This window comes from Pseudopipra pipra, chromosome 2 (assembly GCF_036250125.1).
Source record: "Pseudopipra pipra isolate bDixPip1 chromosome 2, bDixPip1.hap1, whole genome shotgun sequence".
NCBI classification, from domain to species: Eukaryota; Metazoa; Chordata; class Aves; order Passeriformes; family Pipridae; genus Pseudopipra; species Pseudopipra pipra.
Window position 1 is genome coordinate 114270191 of NC_087550.1, and position 26978 is coordinate 114297168.

Genomic DNA, 26978 nt, shown 5'->3' on the forward strand with positions numbered 1-26978 from the left:
CCCACCTTCACCCAGGGCTTGGCAGGTCTCCTGCAGCTCTGTGAGCTGCTCCGTGGGGAAAGATGGGCACAGAAAGCACGTCCACACAGACAGGGTTGGAGGGTAGGGGGGCCTTGTGTGGTGTGGGCTTGCAGCCCTAACAATTTCAACCCTCTGCCTCATCTCTTTCCACCCCACCATAAAATGGTAGGGATGGGCATCACCAGAAAAAGAAAATAAAAAATACACTCATAAAATCCAGTTTGCCAGCATTTTGGCTGGTGACCCCAGTTGTGAAGGTGTGCTGACACTGTGGCTTATCTCTTCTTTACCCACAAGTGACTTTTGCTCCTTCCCAGTTAATTCATTAGGTAAACACGGATTTGCTTCAGGAGATTTACTCAAGGCCAACACAAATCTTGGCTTGCAAGGAAATGTACTTTTTTTTTTTTCCCTTTAATCCTTCCCGAGAAGCAGCAGATCTGTCAGTGGAGGGGAAGAGCACTGGGAAGCAAAGTTTGCTGGGAAAGCTTTTGTCAGCTGCAAGATCCAAGCCATCGTGGTGTGACTGCCCTGCACTCTCACGGCTTCCTGCTGCTTTCTGAGGCTGGGGTTGGTGTCTCTGGAGGAGGAAAGGTGGTTCAGGGTCTGATGGGGAGGGGGTAGACTGGAGTCCCTTGTCTGCTTTGGTTGTGGGACCAGATGGCAACACAAGGTTGTTGACTTCCACCTTTGGAGATGCCCCGGGGCCTCTGGATAAGAAGGTTGGTCTGCACACCGGGGGCTGTTTCATCCCTCTGGTGTTGCTGGAATAACGGTGTGCTGTGCTTCTGTGTTCCAGGGACATCCCAGCACTCAGGGAGCAAACCACAGCCCCATCCTCCTGTCCTGGTGTGGAAACCACCAGGAGAGCACAGCACAGACCTCAGGGAGTCCTGCCACGGCGCTTCAAAGGAACTCTGAGCAAGAGGGTGGAAGGAACAAGTGAGCAGGAGGATGGCAGAAATGGTAATTAAGGCTGCCCTTGGGCTCATGTGTCAAGCCATAAATTAATTAGATAATCAGGACCCAGCCACAACATCCTGCTGCCTGCTTGCCTGGCTACAGTGAGTCAGTCAGGCAGCTCAGGTGTCCAGGAGGGGCAGGGGAGTGGCTTTATGGCCTGGGATGAAGATGATGCTCCACAAACCTGTCGGCCTCTGCTCTCTGTGCTGTGCACTTTGGCTTCAGCATCCTCCTGTCGCCAGCCTGAGTTCCCTGCCTGGGGATTTCCCACTTCCCTTCCACATGGCCACAGGTCTGGCCCCACTGCAGGCAGTCCTCTGTGTTTAGAAATGAGATTATTTCTTCTTTGAGTCACTGGTTGGGTGCTATCAGATTTCAAAATGAAGTCTTTGCTCTCAGTCTCAAGTTAAATGTAGAAGGTAGGTCCAGCATCACGCCTTTGACCATTTCTACTACAGCAAAGTTAATGAAAGCATTATACTTGCTCTAATTGCAAAATGCATCACCACAGAGGTGTAGGAAGACAGGGCAGACTATGCTGCAACAAGCAGGTTAACACCAGCTTTCATTGTCAGTCTAAGTAAGACACAAGCGTCCATCAATGACCCTGCAAAGTTCCTTTAATCAACAAAGGCTGAATCAAGGCAAATTTATTTTGTCAACAAGCCAGAAAAGAAACTTCCACTGTACCAAAAATCATGTGTCTTTTCTCCATATGGCTTGTTTCCTTAGCCCAGAAGAGTGATGGATGAATTGCAGACAGGATCACACCAAAACATGTAACCCTTGTTTCTGCTATTGGTCAGTAGCAGATACTGAGAATAAACTATAAACCCAGACTTCCCCTTTTCTCTGTATATGCATCAGCAATACAGAGAAAACAGCACAAAAATTTCCTTCTTGCAGAGCACAGGTGCCATTAGGGTTTGTGAGTTTAAAAGCCACTAATGAACTCAACCTTTGCAAACTTGTTTAACTCTTTTCTCTTCCATTTTTACCTCCTTTGCCCCTATAGTTGTTCCCAATAATTCCATTTTGCCTTTATTTGCCGTTATTTGATGCACCTTCTCCAGCTCCCCCAGGATTTACAGCCCACTCTCACCACCAGCCACCTGTATAATTTCCAGGCTGATGAATCCTCCTCTCTTGAGGCTGTTTTACTCTGGAACTTCCTCCATACCCCCAAGCACGTTTGCTGCCCTTCCCTGATGTTTTACTTCTATAGGTTCTCTTTTTTCACTTTTATACACTTGATGCTGCAGTAGGGGTGTCCTCTGACCCTCTGAGGGCCATCACCACAATAGAAATATTCTCAAATTATTGCTGGGTAGACTTCCTTGCAGTTTCTTCACTGCTGGGGTGAAAAATACTGCTCTTGACCAAATAATTAAGTAGGGAGCACCAACTTTTCTAGTGGAGGGGATGATTTTGAGCAGAGGAAGATTCACTGGAGGGGGTGCACGGATGATGGTTTACGATGTACATGGCCTAGTATACCACTCTGAAATAGCAATTTTATCTTGGAATCATAGAATTGTTACGGTTGGAAAGACCTTTAAGGTCAGCAGATCCAACCATCAGCCCAGCACCACCATGTTCACCATTAGACCATGTCATCAAGTGCCATATTCACGAGTTTTTTGAACACTTCCAAGGATGGTGATTCCACCACTTCCCTGCAGTCAAACGCTTTACAACTTTTCCCATGATTTTTTTTTTCCCTAATATATAATCTAAACCTCCCCTGGCACAACGTGAGGCTATTTCCTCTCATCGTGCCACTTGTTACCCGGGAGAAGAGACTGACACCCACCTCCCTACAACCCCCTTTCCTCTGTTCATCCCCTTTCGACCTCCTTTCACCAGTACAACCGTGGTTTTGAAACGCCAGCAGGATGGCACACGCAGGCCGCCCTGCCTTCACACCCAAATGACGTTTTTTGCCTTCAACAGTTACTTCCCTCCCAGGTGACCTCTATTTCCACCACTCAGGAGCTGGCCAAGGCGTGCCCGCTCATGAACGGTGACTGCGCGGGAGGTCAGGAAAGCAAAGCCGACAGCGCGTGGATCCTCCCCAACTTGCCCAGTAAGTGCACGTGGACAGCCACGACGCCCGCCAGCAAGTCTCCACACTCCTGTGTGCGCCTGTAAGTAATTCTTTCACGCTGGTTATTTCAGGGCGCAGCTCAGTGTCTTTTTCTGGGGTTGAAGTACTGCTGTTGCGCCAGGATGGTCACAGCCAGAAGTCGGCTGTTACACTAATGATGGTTTATTTTCCAGCAGGCAAAACTGACTCAGTATCTCCCCTTCAAGAAGCTCTTTCTCACTCTCTTTAATTTTGCAGAAAGATGTGGCTGGCTCAAGTGTCAGCTCTGTGTTTTGCAGCACACTTCTGAAAGCATCTGCTTGTTTGGAGCGCCTTATTTTAGAGGAACTAAGAGGAACATATTTCATAGACAGACTTCCACCAGGGACTTGCACACTTCTGCAAAGAGGACTCAGTGAGGTTTGGTGTCACACAGCAGAAGTACAGGCACTCCCAGCTGCTAGGCACTCGAGGAGATGTAGGAATGACTCTTCTAGCTGTAGCATAAGGCACATATACCCCAAAACTGTGGTACCCAGCCCTGTCAGTAACAGCCCTGCAGCCATCAGCCCAAGAGCTGCAGTTTTGCTGCCCTTGTCCATTCAAACAAACCAAAGCTGTGTGTGAGAAGGTTTCAGAGTAACACCAATATCTTTACTAGTGGCTGAGAGACCTCACAAAAATGGATTATCAGGGCCTGGGAGTTTAAATAAGTATAAAATGGGCACGCAGAGGTTGCTTGCTCTGTGTGAGCAACCCAAGGGCTCAGTGCAAAGCAAAGTGCTTGCTCTGAGCTGTTCTTGCCCTCAGAGCAGCAGGTTCCCTCCCGGGGTGAGGTGAGGCTGTCAAAGGGCCCCGACTAGACTTGACAAGAGGTGCTTTAATGACCTGGCAAACGAGACACAGACAAGCTGTTAAAGATAAGGCTGTCCCATAAATGTCAGGAGAACTGCAAACACGTCCCTGCAGTGCAAGGATGTAAACCAGGAATTCAACTCCAGCGAGTGAGGGACTGGAGCCCATGAGAGGTGCAGCACTGCTCTGCATGGTCATGCCTGACCATGTGCCTGGCAGGACAAGGCCAAAGCACAGCCATCAGCGTGTGTTAAGTCCAGAACAGCCTCTGGGCTGGCCCATGAAGGAGGGATGAATGGACTCCAAAGCTTCCAAGCTGATCCAGCAAACTGCATCCAGGCACTCACTCAGTGCAGCCCCTGAAGCTGGTACCCGAGGATAGAATCAGCTCTTTTCAGTCAAACTGATTTTTCCCCCCCCTGAATTATCATGCAGAGCAGCAAAACATTCTTGGATTTTAGCAGTTTAGCATCAGGGTGCCATGGGGCAGCAAGGTGTTGCAGTGCCAGGGCCCATCCCGCCCCCAGGAGGTGGGCAGCCAGGGAGGCATAGGGACAGCTCCAGCGACGAGCACCAGACACCTCTTTGGGATGGGGTCTGGCTGAGGAGGCCCACACAGCATCACTGAGGCAGGAACTGAAACACAGCCCGCTGTGCAGCAGTGAAGAAAATACACTGGCACACGTTACACCTTTTCTTTTACTGCACTGTGTGGAGGGGGTGGTTTGGTTTCCCTGCTCACAGATGGCAGCCAGTGTAGCAAAAATCTCTGGACTTCCTGAGAGTCCATTGTGAAATCTGATTGAGTTTTGGGTGTAGAAGCAGAGAGAGAAAACAAGATGTTATTTTAATTCAGATTATTAATAATTTTTTTTCAATGATACAGAATTAGCTTTGCTATCCCTTGAGCTAACTCTGACCTCATCAAGAATCCTTTGCTTTGCCAGGACTAGTTTTCCCCTGGATACCTTATGGAATAACAAGCCATGAGTAAAAGCAGGAATCTTGGATAAAATCCATCCTTGTCGACTGCAATCCTGAACTGATACCAGCATCTGCAGGACTAGACTGTGCCAACCACATCCAAAGGCATTTGTCACAGATCTTTGTGTCCCCATAGACTTTCTGCCTTCAGGCTACACACACAGAGCTCTCACAAGGAAGCAGACCATCAACTGCTATTTTTGTAGTAAAATATGGTAGTGATTAGGAAAGGAATTAGGTAGGAACTGCAGAAAACTTGCCTGTGAGTGAGAGAGGCTGATGTGTTTAGGGGACGGTAACGAGTGGCAGAGCAAAAGAGCAGCCCAGTTCCTGGCTCCCACCCTTACTGCCCTGGCAAGGCTCACCCTGGCATGCAGGGCAGCACAGGTTTCCTTTCCTTTCCCCATCCCCTCATTACACTCCACCACTGCAGAGCCCAGAGCTGCTCAGCACCTCTGGGGTCCTCACCACAGGAGGGGTATGGACCTGTTGGAGTGAGTCACAGAGGAGGCACTGGGGTGATCAGAGGGATGGAGCAGCTCTGCTGTGAGGAAAGGCTGAGGGAATTGGGATTGTTCAGCCTGGAAAAGAGAAGCCTGTGGGGTCACCTACTTTCTGCCTTCCAGTACCTGAAGTAGCCAACAAGAGAGATGGAGAGAAACTATTTTCAAGGGCCTGGAGTGACAGGACAAGGGGAAATGGCTTCAAACTGAAAGAGATTACATTTAGACTAGATATTAGGAAAAAATTCTTTGCTGTGAAGGTGGTGAGGTACTGGAACAGGTTGCCCAGAGAAGCTGTGGATGTCCCATCCCTTGAAGCGTTCAAGGATGAGGCTCTGAGCAATCTGGGGTAGTGGAAGGTGTCCCTGACCATGGAAGGGAGTTGGAACTTAGTGATCTTTAAGGTCTCTTCCAACCCAGGCCATTTTATGATTCTGTGATTCTATGAACCCCCTTTCTGGGGTTCAGAGTGTGTGGTAGCATACCATTTACCACAATTCGTAGCTGAAGGTAAATAAATGGCCTTGCTTTCTTCTCTCAGGCTGACCTCCTGCAATCTAGATGTGTAACATAACAATGCAGGTCACTCTCAAGAGAGCCAGGCTCTAGTTAATTGTCACCTGAAGGAATTGGAGTCTCCTCATGCCATGGCTCAGCCCTACTGAAATCCCTGAGCATTTTGTTGGCTTTTAGAGCAGATAGGCAATGGCTGCAGCTTTGGGGGAGGCTCATTTATTGTTATTGCCTCACATTTACCAACACTCTGTAGAGGCTGTGATGCCTCTGCAAACTCTTTACCCAGAGGGAGGGTAACAGCACACGTGTAATACTCCATCATTTCTGGGCTCAAGATGCAAGGAGACTGGCTACTTTTGGTAGTAAAGACCTTCACTAAACCACTACCCCTGCACTCCTGCAAGGCAAGAAGTGTTTGTATCACGCTTGCAAAACCTGGAGGGAGGTGTGTGTGTCTTTAAGTAACCCACCATGTCACCCTACACCATATGGACTCTCTGTCAGCAGCCAGGCATCTGCCTGGCCGTGATAGCAGACAGGGATAACTCCAGGTCAAGGTTCAGAGGATGACAGTGGGTGAGAGCTGAGCAAAGCAGAGCTGAGCAGTGAGGGAGGGGGGGTTTGTCACCCCAAAAGGAGAGAGACGTGCTGGTTTGCAGCCAGGGGCAGTGTGCTTGTGGCCCAAACAAACACAGCCCTCATCAATCCTCTCCCTCCAACTCAGAACAAGCTCAAGGATGTGAGTTCCATGGCTGCCTGGGAAGATGTGTTCTGTCGTGTGTTGGGCAAACAGGTCTTTTTCATCCTGGTTGCAATTGCTCTGATGTGGTTCTTGGCTTCTGTCAGAGTCTGACAGTGACTAACAAAACCAGGCAGCTGGATTTCACTGATCACAGAGCTCAGTTTAATCATTTGCAAAAAAGCCTCTGGAGTACTCTGTGACTTGGGCTTTTCTGATGGCTTGGAGCCATCCTTGCAAGTCTGGGAGTCCTGGCCAGGCAAGAAAGAGTTGGCCCAGAGACAGCTGGAAATACAAAAAAGCAGACATGGTACTGGGTAGGACAGAGGAAAGAGGAGGAGCCTTGTGTCGTGCATGGCCTCCTGCCTTTCTCACCCACAGCATAAAATCCTGAGGCTTGTCAGCTTCTTCTCACTCGTTATAGAGGCCTAGGGCCTTGCAGAACAAGACATTTCAGAACAGCCCTGAAAATTAATTACCTCATTTTTTTATGCAAAAGAACTATTAACTCATGATGGAAAACTATAACTAACCCCTGGGGCCATTAATCGTTGATGGGGACTTTTTCTCTTGGAGTTGGAGTGTCTCTCTGTGGCCTCGATAGAGTTGTTGAAACTTCACTTAGATTTTATCTCGGTTTGTGTTGCATAAAAAATAGCTTTGATATGACTTTTTCTTCCCCCCTGTATTAATTCAGGACAGAAGAAAAAAAGATCTTGCCCAATGTCCTCAAGAAAGTTGGCTGCACCCCAATGGTCCGAATCAACAAGATTGGGAAGTCCTATGGGCTCAAGTGTGAGCTCTGTGAGTGTCCCCTTTCCACCAGGTTTTTCCGTGCCATGAGGTGAGGGTGAGGGGCGGTGTTGGAGGGGGGCTTCAGGAGAGGCTCTGTGAGAGCAAGCACAGGTGGGGAGGGACAGTTGTGGCACGTGTCGGGTGCTCCTGCTTATTAGGTTGTGCTACAGTCATTTTTTGAACCAAACAGGATGGTTTCAAACAGCAGTGAGAAGGAAGCTGATGGTAGTGTGGCATCTCTCCTGACAAATAACAGCAACATAAGCTCAGAGTATTTCTGTGCTAAATTTGGGGATGGGTGGATGGCAACATGGCATCAGGCAGGGATGCTGCAGCACCCAGTGTAGCATGTGGAGTGCACAGGGGAGACTGGCTGAGCCTTCCCAAATTATGGTGGATGGAATTGGGCACAGGGCACGGCAGGACCCTTTCTGCAGCCTGTCCAGGAACAGAGAGCAGCTCAGGCTGTGGGAGACACACACCAGTGTCACCCTTGGCTGCCAGGCAGAGCTCTCACACATGGGGGAATCCTCTGTCAGGTCAGCTGGAGCCAGGCCAGGCACTGCTGTCTGCTCCTGGGGGCAGCTGCTTTCCTTGAGGACCTTCCCGAAATGCAGCCCCAGGCAGAGCAGAGGGGGCTGCAGGCAGATGGGGTTATCAGCAACATGGGTGCCAGTCCCTGGTGTTAATAGTCAGGCCAAGGTGCTGGCTGCAGGGCCAGGTTTTCCAGCAGGATCCAAGTCCTCCACCCTAGGAGATGTTAGTGCAGCACTGGTGCTGTCTCATGAAAGGGTCAGTTTTAGCCTGATGCCTTATAGGTACAAGGATGATAAGATCAGATCTGTCCATATGGACTTTTCAGTGCCTTTCCTGTAACTTCTAACCCTGATAACTAATTTCATCCAAATTTGGCAGAAAGATAGATTCTCAGAGGCAGAAAGTTTCATGAGAGTCATGTGGCTGGGTAAGGAGGAGGGACTTGATGAGTGCTCATCCTTAATGAAATGGTAGAGTGGGGCCTTGTGGTCCTGTTTGGCAGCTGGGAATCCTCAGGGCAATTAACCCCCCACCAGGCCCATGGACACATGGAGTGTGCTGTGCTTTTCCACCAGATCCCTTCTCAGGATTTGGGATCTTTGGGCCAGTAATCCTGCAACCTCTACATTGCACTGCCTCTCACTTCCCAGAATGAGACCTGAGGGGATGGTGGGAGACCGTGGAAGAGAGTTGGTGGAAGTGGGAGGGCAACTGTGCAGTGTCTGGTCCACCTCTGGAGCAGCCTGCCCCTTGAAGCATGTCTTGCTAGGGCAGGAGCCCTAGGGGCATGGGAGGATTCGGTGTGGGATAAGATGGGCAGATCCTGTTTTCTGGGATGTTGTCTCCCTCCCCTGGCACAGGAGAGGAAGGAGAGCAGGACAGGCAGAGCAGCTACGTGGTCCTCTCCGAGCAACACGTCAGCACAGGCCCTGTTCCCAGGAAAATAAAGGAATTTTTGCAGCACAGCTACCTCAAGAGGCAGTTACAGGTGGATGGGATTACCTTGTACTTCCTGTGCCTCCAGGGATCTCTGTGCAGCTGAAGTTGTGGCACTTTGCTTTATAAAATGTAATGATGAGCACAAGATTTCTTTTCCCATATGGGCTGCTCAGGCATCGGGTTGATTTCTCAGCCAGAAGTAGCTGGGTCTCTGCCAGGATGAAGGGAATGACACCCTGGAAGTACCCATTTCTCCCTGTTGTCCATAAAACAGAGCCCAGTACACCCAGTTCAGATGTAGGTGCTTGTCAGAGCCTTGTTAAGAAAAGTCCTGCCCCGAGTATGGTGTGGAGGGCCCAAATAGGACTTGCAGTTTGAAAGTGCCTTGGCAAGTTACCTGATTTTTCAGTAGCTCAGTGAAGGAATTATAATTTTGGCTGACACTTGGAAGCGTTCTTTCTGTTACTCGCTTTTCTTTATGGCACCTCATTCAGGACTACAGATGGGACATTTTTAGGCACCTATTAAAAAACTGATTGAGCCTCTCCTTTCACTCCCAGTGGCAAAGTGCGAGTACTTCAACGCGGGGGGCAGCGTGAAGGATCGCATCGGCCTCAGGATGGTGGAAGATGCAGAGAGAGCTGGGATTATAAAACCAGGAGACACGCTGATTGAGCCCACTTCAGGAAACACAGGTGAGAAGGGCAGGGATGCTCCCTCTGCCTGGGAACTGGGCAGGGGGTTGTTTTTTGAGCATCCTGGAGTGTCAAGGTGCCTCTGCTGAAATTCCCAAGGGCCTGGTAGGCAAGGGTCCCACGCCTGCAAGGGTGTGCTCAGGAGGTTACCTTGTGGCAAGGCAAACACCCTCAGGACCAGGGGCAACCCCAGGAGTTTTCAGGCTGGGGAGCTTTTGAGGACTCAGAAGTTCCCAGAGAGGGTTTCCCTGATGGGCTGGAAGAGAAATCATCTGATTTTTTTCCTCGTCACTGTCACCTGTCCTCCCACCATATTATGGCAGGGTGCAAGCTGAGAGGGCGCAACATAGGAGACTACCCTGCTATTTTGCAGCCTCCACAGGGCTACTGGTGCAAGTTTTAATGTCCCTTTGCTGCTCCCTGCCCCATGACAAGGCCATGTGTGTGTGCACAGCGTGCTTTCATACAAAAAGGCACAGCAGAGGCTGTCAAGGTGCTCTAGATGTAGTTGAGGCCACGTCCCTCGCTGCACTCCCCACCTCCTCCTCTCTAGCCACGCAGAATGGGTCTCATCTCTAGGAATTTTGCTCCTTACTGGCTTGTTGCCACAGGCAGCCCCAGAGCCAGCTCCCCACCTTGCCCCAGCCACTCCCCAGAGATGGGATGAGGGAACTTGTGTTCTAGAGCTGTTCTATGGGTGGATTGTGCTGGGTCCCTGGGGCAGCTGGAGTCGCAGCAGGCTCCCTACAACCCCTCACAGGGACACACTGCTCCAGCCTCACCTTCCTCCTCTGGCTGGGGAGCAGCTGGCTCCATCTGTCAGCCCTGGTGAAATTGGAGCAGAGGTGCCCTTCGCCTGCTCACCGCGGGGTGACATGTGCTGCTTAATGTGTGTGTCTGACACCCCCCACACAACTGAGAGTGTTTGAGGGGGGAGTGTAAGGCACTCCTGAAGCAAAATCACCTCTCTCCTGTTTTTCCAAAAAGAAAGGAAGAGGCCTGAGCCTCAGCAAGGGGAGGAAAACGCTCCCCAGCTTTGCCATTCGCTCTGTACCACACTAATAGACTCCTGAGAGCAAGAGGGACACTGCAGTTTGGCTCATATGTCAGCACATCCTCCTACACTCTCTGGTGTTCCCAGCACATCCCAAGAGGCTCGTGGAGGATGTCCTCACCTGCAGTTCACTGGTGAACATTTCTAGGTTCTATTCGCTGAAGGAGAGAGGAAGCAATGCATGTTGGCCTCTTGGCTTTTCCAAATGCTCGTTAACCAATTCCCTTTCCTCCCCACCACCCAGGAATCGGGCTGGCACTGGTGGCTGCAGTGAAAGGTTACCGCTGCATCATCGTCTTGCCAGAGAATATGAGCATGGAGAAGGTCAGAGCTCTGTATGGTGCTATCCCCACCCAGGGAATATCTCCTTCCCTGTCCTTCTCCGCCTTTCCCTTTCTAAGCCAGAGTGCCTTCTCTTTTAAGGGATAATGAGCCTGGTGCACACACTGCCAGAACTTTGTAGCTCTTTAGAGGGTCAGCTCTTGATGGAAAAAAGCCCCCTGTGATGGCCTGGCTGACTGTCTGGTGTCAGCAGTGCAGCTGGGGTGACGTGGTAGCCAAACACAGTGTGTGGCTGCAGAGAAATGGAGCAATATCTGGTGTGTGGGAGGGTGAGGCCTGATTGGAGTGGAGGAGAGGCAGGCAGATGCCAGGGCTCACCTGACAGTCCTACTCACTTCCCCTCATGCTTCTGAAAGGTCACTTGGTCTCCCTGTGTATTTATGGTTTTCTTTAACCTGGAGACACTCAAGGTTGCCTGAGCTGCTTTCTTGAGGTGGTGTAAGTCATGTCATTTACCTGATGATCAGGTAAAACTGCTGTCCTGGAGATGGCAGGAATCCTGCCTTGGTGAGCCAAAAGCCTCACAAACTATTCAGCTGAACTCGTGCCAGTGAAGCCAGACCTGGCTCCTGACCTGGCTCAAAAATGAGCCCTTCTCCAAAGTGCTGCCCTCATTGAAGCCTAAATCTTACTTAAGCTCAGTCTGGAGCAGATGCCACCTCCAGCTGCCATGAGCTTTATCTCCAGGTGCCCCCAACACTCTCCCACCCTTCTTTTTTGACCCTTTCTGCCCTCGACAGTCACATCTCCCAGGGGATTATACCCTTGGTCCGATTTGTATTTGCTCCTTCCCTGTACTTGGTGAGAGAAGACAAGGGGCTTGGAGCAAAGATAATTTTAAGAGCTCCCCTTTGCATGCAGGGGCTCGGACCCCAGCATACAAGAGACAGTGTTCCCTACCTGATTCCCCCTGCCCTTTTCCCCAGGCACCACGGAGCAGCACAGTGTTACCTCCCTCTGCCCTGTCCCCAGACTGCCCTCCAAGTAGGACAGGGCATGAGGCCAGGCTGGAATCCGTGTGCCAGCTTCGGGCAGGAGGCCCTGGGGTGCCAGGAGCATGTCAGAGATAGTATATTCCAGAATTGGACATTGTATCTCCAAATGATAAATGTTCCCCCCCATGCAAAGCTCCTCTGGCATCTGACACCACCATGAGCCCCCAGGTTTGGATTACCATCCCTACATGGGATCAGTTGCACTACATCTACTCTTCTCCCTCCCAAAGGTCAGTATTCTGAAGGCCCTGGGTGCCGAAATTGTGAGGACCCCGTGCACCCACTTTGATGCCCCGGAGTCGAACATTCGCGTTGCCTGGAAGCTGAAAAGTGAAATCCCAAACTCTCACATCCTGGACCAGGTAAAGGCCATCCCTCCACTGAGTCTCCTTCCAAACACTGTTTATAGGGTGTGCTCCAGGTGTGCCTGTGCTTGGGAGCTTCGTTCAAAAGTGGCACTGGAGGCAGATTTCATCAGCGTTTTACAGCATCTGAAGCGTAATCTCCCCTCTGCAAAGAACAGGGTGGCAGAAACAAAATAAGGGACACTTCCAAACCTGTAACACCTCTGCCAAAGCCTGGATGTGGGTGAGGCTGGGTTTTCTTGCACAATTCAGAGACTCCTCAAGTTGCTTCAGATTTAACTTTGACCTGAAAAAAAAAAAAAAATCACTTTTTGTGCCGGGCTAGCAAACTCTGTTCTACCTCAAAAATAAACCTCATGCTGTAAAGGGCAAACCCCGATGACTCACACCAGTGGTTTCTGTCTTGAACAGGAAGGCATTTCTCCCTTTAGTCTGAGGGAAGGCATCCCTATAGAGAGCAGGGAGCTCTGGGAATGCATGAAACTCAGGGAAGCTCCTTCCTTTTAGATAAAAAGGAACTCAAAGGCTGAATATGCTTTTTAGAAGAAGCCTGGTCTGTGGTATCACTTGTGGCAAATCCCCCTGTACAGGCTGGAGAAGTCTTCTGGCCCACAGTTCCCAGCCACCTGACCAACCCCACACCTAATGGGCATCAAGTGCCAGAGAATGAGTGTTCATGGGCACATTTAATCTTCCAGTGTGGAAAAATCACGAGTGCCCTTGGGAATCTTGTCCCAAATTGACCACCAGAAGGAATACCTGTATCTGGTCTGGCTGGGTCCCAGTCCACCCCTCTCCGGGGAGATGAGGGGGCAGTTGCCTGCTCTGGGTACAGCTCGTCAGGAGCTATTGCTGGTTTGGTATTTGACCTGCTCTTCACACGGTAACTCCTGCTCTTCTCTGTTGAAACAAACAGTACAGAAATCCAAGCAACCCCCTGGCTCATTACGACACCACGGCCGAGGAGATCCTGGAGCAGTGTGAAGGTACAGTCTGGGCTGTTGTTTCTACGTGCTGAGGGCGTGCAGAGGGCTGTAGCCCTCACTGAGGGGCTTATTTTACATCATTTATTGACCTGAATGTCCAGAAACAGCCGAAAGGGCCTCTGTAGGTGAAGGCAGTGTTATCTTAATAATACTGACACGCAGGGTGTAGCAACTGCTCCTAATCCACTCCAGATACACCTCAGCCTGCAGGGCTTCCCGGCTATGGCCTCCCACTGCAAAAGCCTGAGGGAGGAGACCAGAGGCTTAAGAAAATCAGGCTGCACCTAAATGAGAAAGAGCACATCTCTTGGTGGCCACAACACCACTGCGACCTGTCATCTGGGAACACAAGATGTCCCAAGAGGCCTTAATGGGGAATATAAATCCATCAGGGCATGTCAGGCTGCATCTGATCCAGCACACTCATTTGCAAGCCAAAATAGACAAAAACATCACAAACTAATGGCGTTTGAAGTGACAGTGGGGGAGGATAAAGAACTATCCCAGCCCACGTCTGTGCAGATACAGGTGACACTTATTGCAAGTTCTGGGAACACTGTAAATGTAAACAGGACTCGAGGGTTTAGACTGGAGAGCAGTTATCACAGCTGTAGAGCAGTCAGGCAGCAACAGGAACAAGAGAGTCCCAGTCTTCCCTGCACTGCTGCATAGGGATTTGCTCCTGTGGCTGCCAGCCATGGTTTATAGGTTCCCTTTTCCCTATACAGTTGCAGCATCAGGTTTTGAAGGCCTGACTCCGATTCTGCTCCTACCAGTCCTAAATCTGTATAATTTCACTGATGCCAGTGGGGCTACATCTGACCCAGACGTGTGCCAGGGCAGAGCTCAGCCATCTCTCCACTGTGGATGCCAACACAGGCTGAAAAGTTGTGCCTGTCAGTGATAGGTGCTGCTGCTCACGTGTGTGCTTTGCTGCCACATGGTGGGGTTTGAAAGGGATGGAGGTGCTGTGGTATTCCCTCCCCCTTAAGGCACAAGATCACAAAATATCCTGAGTTGGAAGGGACCCACAAGGATCATCAAAGTCCAACTCCTGGCCCTGCACAGAACACTCCAAGAGCCACACCATGTGCCTGAGAGCATTGTCTAAACACCTCTTGAGCTCTGTCAGGCTTGGTGCTGTGAACACTGCCCTGAGGAGCCTGTTCCAGTGCCCAACCACCCTCTGGGTGAAGAACCTTTTCCTGATATGCAACCTAAACCTCCCCTGACACAGCTTCATGCTGTTCCCTTGGGTCAGTAGATGCCAAAGGTGCAGAAATCATGGAGAGCTGGAGTGGGAAATCTGAAAGTCACTTTCAGCCCCCTGTGCTGAATTAGGATCATCTGACCCTGTTAAGCTCATCTGAGCTTCTCCATAGGACCAGGCTTTGTCCACCAGCATGGCCTCTGCCTGGCCTGTCCTCACATGGGTTCTAGTGGCCAAGGGACACAGGCTCTGCTTCTGCACAGGGCCCTGAATAAAGGGAAGGTCATGCTGCAGGCCATGCTGAGTCCCTGCAAGCTTCTCTCTTCCCTGACCTGCAGGAAAGGTCCACATGGTGGTGATTGGGTCTGGTACAGGAGGCACCATCACTGGCGTCGCCAGGAAGCTGAAGGAGAAGTGCCCAGAGTGCAAGGTAAGCCAGGAGGCAGGGCTGCCATGGTTTTCATGGGATCAGAGAATGGTTTGGGTGGGAAGAGACCTTAAAGATCATCCCATTCCACTCCCCTGCCATGGGCAGGGACACCTTCTTCTAGACCAGGTTGCTCAGAGCCCCATCCAAACTGGCCTTGGACACTTCCAGGGATGGGGCAGCCACAGCTTCTCTGGGCAACCTGTGCCAGGGCCTCGCCACCCTCACAGTAAAGAATTTCTTCCTAATATCCAATCTAAACCTCCCTTCTTTCAGCTCAAAGCCATTCCCCAGTGTCCTGTTGCTGCATGACATTTCCTGTCTGCACTTCTGATCACAACTAACCCTGCGGCTCACCTGAGCCAGCAGTCGATGTCTCCACCTGTTTGCTTTTTCACAGCAATCTTGGCTTTTGTTAGAAGCAATTTGGCGATGCTTAGGTTGGCCTAGACCCACCCAAGTGCCTTAGAAACCAAACTTTCCACAGCCCCACTAAAATCCCCACCTGCCTGCTGCCCTGCTCTGTGCAGGACGGTGTTGGATGCCCACTGCAGGCCCAGCTGATGGCATCACTGCTCCTGGTTAACCTGCCCGATGGAAGTTTCCGTTCTGGCAACTCTGTGAGGGGCACAGACTGTGCAAGGGCTTCTCCTCTGCTGTTGCAAACCCCTTCATGTTTATGGTTGACATCAGTGATGATGCTTATCCTGCAGAGCTTGTGCTTCAAGGCACATGAGGGGCTTGACAGATGGTGCCTGTCTGGTGTAGTCAGTATATGAGCAATCCCTGATGCACCAGAGAGTTGTGGACCCATCGTTGGAGGACCAGGTTACCTCCCTGACTGATTGCAACTGTGTGTGGAGCAGTGTCACTGCCCCTCCTTCAGCTCTGAGCTAAGGGAGGCAACCTCAGCCCAGATATAAAGCTGTAGGCAACCAGGGAGGTGTCACCATCAGCCAGCACAACTAGATCCAGAAAGGATGGCTGTAGCCACGGGTTTCAACACGTTTGAGCTCTCTGGCTGGCTTTACCCTGGAGTAGATTAAGGAGCACTTGCACTGTCCTAAGGGTTGAGCTTTGGAAGTGGGAGGCTCTGCCAAAGGAGTGATGACAAACACCTTGAGAGTGATAACATTTTAAGCCACCAGTCACTTCTGCAACAGCTGAAGACTACCTAGGATCTATTTAAAAAGCCAGTGGGAAACAATACCCTTTTATCCTGGAAGTTCTCCATGGTGCCGGTGGTTAGGGATATTAATGAATGTTATGGGAAGGAAAACATTGCTGACAAGGGCACGGGTGATTTTTCCTTTGAGTTTGTGTTAAACTGTTTCTGAGCTCCCTTTGTGGTTTAACAAAACTTCCTTCCCTCAAAGATCGTCGGCGTAGATCCCGAAGGCTCCATCGTTGCTCTGCCCAGTGAGATGAACAAGACAAACACCAAAACCATTGAAGTGGAGGGCATGGGGCACGACTTCATCCCTACTGTCCTTGACAGATCAGTAAGTAGTCATGTGATGAGAGGTCTTTGCCTGATTTTTGGTTTTGCATCCAGCCTACTCCCAAGTTCAGAGGTAGCCAGCTCTGGTGCCTGGCCATGGCCCAACCCTAAGGCTCTTGCACACCTTCCCAGTGCAGAACAGGCTGTTGTGGAGGGATTGGGACCCCAGCACTGAAGCATCTCTCTGAGTAAGTCTGATTCTAACTGAATTTAACACACAGAAGAAATCCTGCACCATGTATGGGCTGGAAGACAAGATCCAAGCTCTGTAAGACAGCAGATCATGAACCTCGTACCTCTTCCTGTCAAGTTTACTCTCAGCGTATCACCTGCCACCAACCACAGAGTTTTAAATCCCTAATTCAGGCTACCTGTGTTCCCCCTGGTCTCATTCTTAGAAAGATCCCTCAGATTCTTTCTGCTTTCAGGTGTGTGTTAACAATGTCTCTGCTGTTGGCACATGGACGTAGAGCTGACACCTGTAACAACCCAAACCTCTTTTTGTAGCTGCGTCTGATTCTGCCTGGCAAAACCTCAACCATTAGTGTAGTCTGGCCTCATGACACCACTTCCTCTTCCACATCCTGACTCTGGACCTGTCAGACATCCCTAACACTTCAAAGAAAGGGTGCTGGCTGAAAAGGTCAGAGTGGGTGCCTGCAAGAAAGGACAATCCCCCAGACCAGGAATGCCCTGACAAATGCATTGCTCCCAACAAGTGTGGAGGGCAGCTCAAAGCTGCCAGATGTTGTAGGCATCAGCATGTCTCAGAGGGTTGGGACAGCCTTAAACAGCACTGCCAAAGCTCAGCCTTCTTGCTTTCCTTTCAGGTGGTTGATCAGTGGTACAAAAGCAATGACAGAGAGTCGTTCCTCATGTCTCGCAGGCTGATCAGAGAGGAGGGATTACTGTGTGGTAAGCACCAGTGGCAACAGCTGCTTCTCCTGATGAACTTTCTGAAACTCTTCCTTTCGGGACCAAAATGCTTCAGGGTGGGTGCTCCCTGCCTTTTGTGTCTGCTGGGTTAGCAGAGCTGGATGTCTGAATCCTGAGCCGGTGTGTAGGTCACTGCAGATCTCAGAGGTGTGTCCTCTGAGTCCGTGGTCTGGGATCTGAGTCATCGGCCACAATAATTATAGAAGCAATAACTCTCCTCTTGCTGGAGCACTTTTGCAGTGTAACTGGATCTTCAGGCCTAACTCTGTGCAGAGTAGAGTTACATAGGCTGAAGAGAGGATTAATGGGGCTTGGGGCAGGACAGGTGGGCTAAAACTGTCGCTCCTCCAACAACTCTGCAAGGCTGTTCTCTGTGTCATTGCCACACCAGAGGTGCCAGGTTTGGACCAGGAAAGCTTGAAAGTAAAGAAGGTGTGAGATGTTCTTACTGAGTATTTCTCCCTGTGCCAACGAGCTGTAAGTGATCCCACTGGCCTTCCAAAATGAACAGGTGCCCTCAGACAAACCCTGCCTGTGCCCTCAGAGCCACTACACGCCATCAGCATGTTTTCACCCTTCCCTGCCACCGAGCAGGTAGCTGAAGGTTTGCATCCAGGACCAGACACTACATGGGCTTGTAGTTACAGCTGATAAAAGCCCTGAACACTCATATCCAGGGAGTTTTGGAAAAGATCAGGCCAGGTGTAATGAAACACTTTAATGTTGATTTAACCCAGCAGGCACAGAGTCACCGTGTTTCAACAGAAACCACTTGCTGGACTCAACTATAATTTGTGAGCAGCTTCATGTTCCCTGAACTGCATTTTTCAGGGCCATTCCTCATTTGTTTGAAAAATGTGACCCGGTGATAATTAACCTGCTGTAAAATACGTGCTGCCTTGAGTGCAGTGTGTAATTGGCACTCAGATAGTGGAATGTGTTTGACTTCCAGTACTCAAACTACTGGTGGAAGAATTGCCTCTGTAAAGCAGGGACCTGCTCTCCCTACGTGCAGCAAACCACATGTGTGCACACAGACATAAGGAGTGTTTAAGTCTTCCCATCACGTTGGCCTGGTATTCCAAGCATGAATGTAATGTTTATGGTTTTTTCAGTCTTTACAATGCATTTAAAGCCAGTCTTTGGTTTCCAAGTATGTCAGCCAGAAGCTCCAGAATTGGCATGGTCTCCTCCTCACCCAAAGGAAGGGTGTGGTATGGGCAGCGTGTTATGAATGTCCCTGTATTCAACATTTCAGACCTTGGTCTGCCCACTGAGCCACCACAAGAAGTGGCTCATGAAGTTCACAAGGTGACTCTTATGCTGCCTTAAAAGCCCATTGCCAAGAGCCACCATATGAACACAGTCCTCCATCCCTAACTCAGCTCCCTAACATTACCCTAAAGCCTACAGGGCCTTGGGGTCTATTCCTCCCATCCCAGTGTCCCGAGCCACCGTCCCACAAAGTGCCACCTTTGCCTGGGTGCCCCTGCACCACTATCTGGGGCAGCCTGTGCCCCCCACTCTGGGACTGTGGCCCTACACCCTGTGCAGCCCTGACACTTGTCTCCCTCTCCTTGGTACCCACCCAGGAGGCAGCTCGGGCAGTGCCATGTCCGCTGCCGTGAGAGTTGCCAAGGATTTGAAGGAAGGTCAGCGCTGCGTTGTCATCCTACCCGACTCTGTCAGGAACTACATGTGAGTTTCCTGCTTCCTCACCTGCTTTCCAGCATCAGGGTGGGAGATCCCACAGCCTTCTGCCCCATGGGGACCTTCAGCGGCATGAGCTGAGCCCAGGTGCTGGGGGTTGCTGGGGAACCACCGCGATAACTCTGATATCTTGGCACACAGAGTGAGCCCAGAGCTGGGAGTCTCCCTCGGGCAGATCACAGGGAAAAAACTAAATAAACAACAAGAATAAACTGTACACCACCATGGCAAGCACCAGGAGCCGGGTGTTGGGATACTTGGGATGTATTTCCTCTTGTCACTGACTCATTGCACGGAGCAGGAGTCAGCCAAGCTGCAGTTTTTGAACTTGCATGCCTAAAGTTAGGAAGGCAAATAGCTGGCATGCTTCGAGGAGTCACTGAGCACCCGCAGCTCCCGTTGACCTTAAAAGGGGCTGAGAGCAGCCAGCTGCAAAAATCATGGGAGCCCCGGGGGCAGTGCTGTGGTCTAGTGCATGAAACAAAGCACGACTTCTTCTGGGAGGCTCACAGACCCTCTCTTTGTTGGTGACTTCTAGGTCCAAATTCGTGAATGATAAGTGGATGATAAAAAACGGGTTCCTAAATGACATCCAGGAGCACAAGCCTTGGTAAGACAACTTCCGCCGGGATAAACTGTGCTAAGGGAATCAGCTTTTCGAGTCTGGAAATTATTATCTCCAAAGGAAAGTGATACTTTTAGTATTTGCAAAAAAACCAGTACAGTCCAGATCCCTCTGGGGAGGCCGTAATGTCAGCTCCTCTCTTGGGAGTGGTTAGATATCCCAGTTCTCCAGTCAAAGTCTGTAAAGGAGCCCTTTCTGTCCCAGATTAGCTGATCCACTTCCACCTGGCAACCATTGCCCAGGCCACCTAAACCCTGCCAAGCAGAATGGCCGAGGTAGATATTTAGCTCCACACAAAACCTCCCTCTACTCCACAGCTGATGTTCAAAGGACTGTTGGGCTGGCGGGGAGATGGGTCCCTGTTGTAGCAAGCCCCCTTTCAGACAGCTCTGAAAGTCTTCTCAGGCAGGGGACAGAAAATTTTAACTCCCCAGAACTGCTGGCCAGAAAACATGACCAACTCATCTGTCTCTTAGGCGCCACAGGTAAAGAATCCCCTCGAAACAGGGAGTCACAGACAAACTGCTGATGCCAGTCGATGTGTGGCTGGGCAAATGCCAGCTGTTTAGAATTCAGCTCAAAGACAGCAGGTACCACTGATGTCACCTGCTCCCTTGGGGTTACTGTAACCAAAGGTTATTGCAAAATATTTCCCAAAAACTTAATACATTTCTAGGGACTCTGGTGTCTGGTTAGAATCGCTCTTGGCCTTTCCAGCCTCTAGTATTGCCCTGCCTTTTCTACATGGACAGAGGACTGAGCTGGGAGGTGCCTGGGAGGTCCCCCGCAAACAAGTGTAGCTTATTTTTCATAAATCACATGAGCATCTCTGCCAGGCCCTCTCCTGGAGGAGCTGCAAATGCTGCATTTTGAGGACCAGGCATACAGACCAAAGGGGTAAAACTGGTAGGTCACCCATTTATGGCCTTGAAGTGAAGCCCTCAGTAGCTTCCTTGGATTCAGGACAGCTCAGCACTCTGCCTGCTGCTGGCCTTAGCCCTGCCTCTGGAGTTGTTTGAACACCAGGCATAGGGAAATCTTGGCTTCAACAAGACCTGGCCGTGAGGGACTTATTACTGCTTTGGGTGCTGGAGTGGGGCTGGCTTTGCAGGCAGGCAGAATACCCTTACGTGGCTGGACTCATTTCTAGTGGCCTTGCCTCACTGTTCAAGGCCACAGCTGTGCATCAGAGAGCAACAGCTCAGCGCTGCCATTTGTCTTTCAACAGGTGGTGGAACATCAAGGTGCAGAAACTGAATCTCTCGGCCCCTCTCATTCTCCTCCCAGAAGTCAGCTGTCAAAAAGCAATTGAGATCCTCCAGGAGAAGGGATATGACCAAGCTCCTGTTGTTGCTGAGTCAGGGTAACTATTTTTTACTCGCTACAGGGACGGCCACTCACACAGGAGAATCAGTCACGATGAAGGTAAACAGAAAGTCCCGTTTACTGATTCAGAGTTGGGGCTCTTGTGTTGGACTCTGTGAGGAACACTTTTAAAATATTGTCTGCCTCATCGTGAAGATTCATCAACAATACTCCTGTAAATGAGGCAGTTAAAGCCAAAGCCAAATCTAGAGCCCACCAGACTCAGCAGAGGCTGGATCAGTGCACAGGCAAGGGGAGGCCAGAGGAGTGGTGAGGGTTGGATGGGAAACCCCCACAAATAAGCAATTGGAGAGCCCATGAGTTTTCCCTCTCCCAGCTGCTGAGTCCTAGACTGCAACAGCAGACTTTAACTGCTGTTAAACCATCAGCTTGGTGAGGACAAGGAACTTCTTGTCCTGTTCAGATGAGGAGGAACCTGCTGCCTCCTGTTGATGGCAGCAGCAATTTGGTCACTGACTTCAAGTGAAGCAGTTCAGCCCCTACATAAAACGTGTGTCCTACCTCAGGTCTGACCTTTTGGAAACCTCCCTCTTCCCTTACAGACTTATTTTGGGAATGGTGACCCCCAGCAACACCCTCACCTCAGTGCTGGCTGGAAACGTGGAGTTCTCAGACCCTGTTACGAAGGTCATCTACGACCAGTTCTCGAAGGTACCTCTAAGGCTGGTGTCAACCTCTGTCCAGGGATAGGGAGAAGGGGAGAGGGGCAATACCATCACCTTGGGGTCTGAGAGGAGCCGGGAGGTCAATAAAAAGACAGAGAGGTCTCCCCAAAACAGTGCGGGTGGGTGAGGGACATCGGATCCTGGCCCAGCTGGATACCACCCCGTCCACTCACAGCTACCACCAGAGAGAGGAGCCAGGCTCTGCACCACTGTCCTTTAAATGTGAAATGAAATGTTAAATGTTTCCTTTTGTCCTGTTTAGATTGGCCTGGAGGACAGCCTTGGGAAGCTTTCCTGCATATTGGAGAATGACCATTTTGCTATCGTTGTACACGAGCAAATGCAGTGTAGGTATCTGCAGAGGAACTCTGTGGGCTTTGTGCAAATGTCTGAGAGGGGAACGGAAATTATCAAACTGAGAGTGGAAAGTATCACAGCAGCTGCTCCAGCTGTGCAGCCCCTGAGCCTTTGCAGGAAGGATTTCTGCCTCAAGGCTCTGCAAATCGCTGGAATTGCCAGCTATTCACCCATGTCTTTTCCTGACACCACAGGGATGAGGGGAGAGGGGGGAAGCCTTAATCACAGGACCAGCACACTACTGGATGTGTGTTCTGGAGGAACACTTCCCAGATCCTGGCCATGGGAGCTGTGTTGTGCGCCCATGCAGGGGTAACACTGAAGCACCCATCAACTCCATCCCTTCACCCTATCCCATGGTTTCCCATGGAAAAGGTGTTCCCAAGGTATTCATTATGGGGTTTCATTAGGTCCCCTCTGATAGCCAAGGTGGACTGTAGATGACTGCAGGGGTGCAGTGCCTGTGCTGCACAGCACTTGTCTCTTCATATTGAATTCAAATCACTGCCTTGCTGCTTGTGGGCAGCACAGGAAGCAAAGGGGGATTTAGGGATCTCCATAGACTTCCATAACCCAAGGGCAAGGCCAAAAGGAGCGTTTGGCCACACTAGGTGAAGCTTAGGTGGAATTCAGGCATGTATGTTGAGAAAGCTGAGAACAAATGGGTCGGACCAGGAGCAAGCCCTGTGGCACAGGCAGGTGAGTTGTGGGCATTGATGTTTGTAGCCTGGGGCACCTGTGCATGAGACTTACCTGGACCATGGCTGGGCATAGGAATGCTCTGCCAATTCAGGAGCAATTCAGTCCAACAAAGCAGCCATACCAGCAGGTTTGGTTTATTCTCAACCCACTGCACGTCCACCCTCTCCTTGGTGCAGCAAACCGACTCAGTATGAGTCACCTGCAGCAGGACCACAGCAGCATGAGGGCTGCTGACACATTGATGGCAGCAGGGATCACACCTTGTTCCTCCTCTGACCAAAAAAGGTGCTGTTCTGCAAACCTGACCTAACACACCTTTCCAGTGCCATAAAACTTCTACAAGTACAAATTTGACCTTATCTGGAGGGAGTTGCTTTGTTGAAAAGAGTGAGCAACATGAAAAAGCAGTCAGAAGCCCCATGTTTAGGTCTGGTAATTTAGAGCTGAAAGGTATAATTATGTTGATTTGATGGGATTGCACACTGAGCATGCAAAGCAACCCTACTGTGAGCAGTAGTGCTGTGTCCAGTACTGCCAGCAAGGGGCTGCCTGCTGAATTCTGAGCCTCTGGAACCCACCAAGCCCAAACATCCCAACCCCTCTGCTTGTATCTCCAGGACCCGCTGACCCAAAATCAGCTCTAAAGCTTGCAAATCCAGCCATCAGAAGGTTGCAAACAAAAGTCTGTCATTCAAAACTGCCTTTGATGCACATTTCCAATTCTGTCACAAAAAAATAATGCTAGGCAGAATTTCCTCTCTCAGCTACGTTGTCATAAAACAATTTTGCATCACATTTTGATATAAATTAAATGGTATCAGCAAATTAAATGGCACCCACCAAGAAATATCAGCCAGCTGTATGCAGTGCCTCTTGCTCTGGTTTTCAAACAACATCCCCTTTCTTTTCCAGAGCTGCTGTTTTAATGCCGTCACAGTTACCCCCTTATTTATTAGTTTCTTCCCACACCTTTGGAGCTTGCATTTTATCTTGTGTTTGGACTCTGGTGGCTAGTTTTATTTTATTTAAGAAAACATTTATCAGACAGTTAAAGCAATTGTGGAACTGTTGTTTTATTAATGGAGGTGTAGGACGTTATGAGAACAGAGCAGGAAAGTGCCTCACTGCTGCTCTTGGGGAGTCTCATTAGTTTGGCCTGAAAAGGTTTGTGGTGACAGAAGCAGGACTGGAACAGAGGTTGGGTAAAACAACTGGGAAATTAAGTTTCCTCTCTGGGAAAGGGTGCATAATTTGCAGCTAAAACCTTGTTGGTGCAACTTTAGTAACCTGACTGAGGCTGCATCAGTCATTTCTGTGGGGGTAGAGCAGAGACAGACGCTGTACCCGTTAAGGTTTTCTTTTAATAAATGAACAGCAGCCTCTGCATAGCTGATGGGGTGGAGGTAGAGAGTGGAGGAGTGAGAGGTTATGTTTTTTGGGGAGTTTTCCCACTAAACTGGCATTTTCTCTGCTTACAGTTGATGGAAATGGCAGCTCCTTCATGAAGCAGATGGTGTTTGGTGTGGTCACAGCAATGGACCTCCTCACCTTCGTCAGCAGAAATGGCAAGAAGTAGCAGAGCAGCTCGGCTGCCCCCACATCCTCCAGCAGGGCCAGGTGTGCTCCCCAAGCCCAAAACGCCCAGCCAAGGGCACCTTCTGCTCTAATCCAACGACAGTTTCTCAAAATTACTTAGGTGAAAATTGTAATGTATCAATATTTGTCTGCCAAATGCCACCCAGAGCGGCACTGAAGTGAAGATAACTAAAGAAATTGCATTTAGTAGCCCTGTGTGGTTACACGGAGCTTCCCAGGGCTGGATGGGTAACGTGGTGGGGTGGGGATGGACAGGGGAAGTTTGTTACTGCCCGGATTTTAGCAGGTGGGGGTTTGGTGTGTTTGCCAGCTGTAGGTACCTGTGCACTGCCCGTGTTTGCAGCTGCTGCTGGTTGTCCTGGGGAAGGCAAGTTTGATCTTAATTTTGCTGTCAGGCTTATTGTGTCCTGGTAACTGATAATAAAGGCCAGAAGAGCCATTTGCCATGGGTGCCAAAAACATAAATGAGAACAAATGTGAAAAGAAAGCTGTGGGACCAAACTGAAGTGCCATTGAAACCTGGTTTGGGGGAGTTGCTCTCAAAAGACCCAAAGACATTTTTGCAATCTTTCTATGAGTCTCAGGAGCTGCTCCAAGGTAGCAACAACTAATTTTAATTTCGGCTTGCTGCTAAGTGGCTAGTCCATATTCTCAAACTAATCTACTTTGTAAGAGACTCTTATTAATTTATAGAATGCTGAAGTATTTATATTTAGGAAAATGTCTCTGCTGTCTATTTTTTCCTGTGTGACACAATCCCTTATCAGATTTTCTGCAAGTTTTTACTGGAGCAATAACTGTATTTGTCCAGAAAAATAAAAATTCATTATCTTTACCTCATCATATTGCATTTATTTTAGCAATTCTGTTGCAAAGTGAAGCTTATTAGTCCATGAATGTATTCTCAACTCAAACGAATAAGTTTTGAAGTGCTCCATAACTTCATGAAATTCAGAACTGAGTCTGAATCTGGACCAGCCTGGGACATGCCAGACCCTTCCTGGTGACTCTGACTGTAACATGTCCTTCTGTGCAACAGACCTGCCTGTGTGGAACAAACCATTCCAACAGGCTGCCCTCTCAGAAATTGTGTGTGTTCATGCAAAAGATATTCCCTTACCGTGAATTTGAGCAGAAAAATGCAATATTTGATGTGCTTAAAAGGAAAGTTTGCTTGCAGAGCTGGCTGCTGCCCAGGGTGCTGAGCATGTGGCCTGTGGGGCTGTGCCTGGGCACTCACCTGGGAGTGCAAAAAGTGGTAACTTTCAGAAAACAATCAGCTGAAAACCCAGGTGACGGGTTGACAGCACATAAGGACAGCCCAGGGTCCTGCTGCTCTGTGGCCCTTCACGATACTCATGGCTGCTATGGATTAGCCTAATGCTCAGTGCTCCAGCAGCAGCATCATCACCATCATCATCACCAGCAGCAGCAGGGACAGGCTATGGGACACGCAGCTGCACTTCAGTGGGGGTGAAGTAACTGCTGAGTATTGACCACGAATATTTACAACTGCTGCTGTATGTTAACTATGAGTGTGGGAGCTGATAAAGTTGGGTGTGAGCTCCAGATATTTCAGGATTGCTCCACCTGGGCTGGAGCCAGGCTCGCCAAGGTGCTCCCGGGGCCCCCCTCCCCTGTCCCTGGGGGCTGCCCTTAGCAGGCACGTCCCACAGTGGCATTGCCTTGGCCAGGAGTGTTGGCATCAAGTCTCCTGTAGTTTGCACACAGACTGTGACCCTGAGGATGCAAACGTGCCCCACAGCATTCACCAGGGCAGAGCACTGCCCCACCAGCACCCCAGAGTGCTGGGCTGGGGGTATGGGGTGGTGAGAGGGACTGGCTGGCACTGTCCTGACCACTCTGTTTCTGGGGTGGAAAAGGCCTCAGGAAGCAGGTTTTGTTTGACTTGTCTGCAGAAATCCCTGCAGAACCAATAAACACGTGCCCATATATAGCACTGGTGGCAGGAGCAGTGAGCCCGAATCTCACCCACCACCCTCCACCCCCCTCCCCACATCCCTAGGGCTGCCCTCTGACAGTGATGACCCGTTCCAGACAACTGGTCTTTTGTTTTCCTTCCCTTCCCACAAAGGCCCTGTCAATATTTTGTGTATCCAGTGATAGGCAGCTGCCCAACTCAGCACAGCTCAGTGCCCTCAGGTGGTGCGGGACATGGGGGTCCCACATATCTACCAGGAGAAGAGGGTTTTCCAGGTTAAAGGAGCGATTTTGTTTTCCCTCTGAGCATGGGCATCCACACCCCCAGCAGCCTGTGAGGTACAGGGGGACGCTGACACTCCAGAAACCCTGGTGAAGTCTGCACAGAGGGGCGTGGGGAGAAATGTCAGACCTGCAGACGCTGGGACACACCGGATTAGTCTGTGGTCAGACTAAACCAACACCACGAGCGAGATAACCATCTTGCTGGCCCTGCCCAGCCACCTTGGAGGTTTCCCCGCCTCCCCTGTCTCTCCCACCAGTGTTT

General features: G+C 50.2%; 1 protein-coding gene across 1 annotated transcript; it reads left to right on the forward strand.

Moving 5' to 3' along the window:
• The first annotated feature begins 432 nt into the window (after nt 1-432).
• On the forward strand, nt 433-25330 carry LOC135410352 (cystathionine beta-synthase-like). The gene is made up of 17 exons (XM_064646995.1): nt 433-591; nt 821-987; nt 2938-3131; nt 7365-7471; nt 9499-9633; nt 10932-11011; nt 12255-12386; nt 13306-13375; nt 14924-15015; nt 16389-16514; nt 17344-17428; nt 19042-19147; nt 19698-19769; nt 21013-21147; nt 21713-21821; nt 22098-22182; nt 24373-25330. The coding sequence occupies exons 2-17, from the start codon at nt 976-978 to the stop codon at nt 24468-24470; spliced, it is 1638 nt and encodes a 545-aa protein (XP_064503065.1). The 5' UTR covers nt 433-591; nt 821-975; the 3' UTR covers nt 24471-25330.
• The last annotated feature ends 1648 nt before the right edge of the window (nt 25331-26978 follow it).

Bases quoted from the DNA above. Each gene is read 5' to 3' on its own strand.
- LOC135410352 (XM_064646995.1), top strand. The intron at 17,429-19,041 runs GTAAGCACCAGT...GTACCCACCCAG, and splicing joins AGAGGAGGGATTACTGTGTG to GAGGCAGCTCGGGCAGTGCC. The intron at 21,148-21,712 runs GTAACTATTTTT...CTTCCCTTACAG, and splicing joins CCTGTTGTTGCTGAGTCAGG to ACTTATTTTGGGAATGGTGA.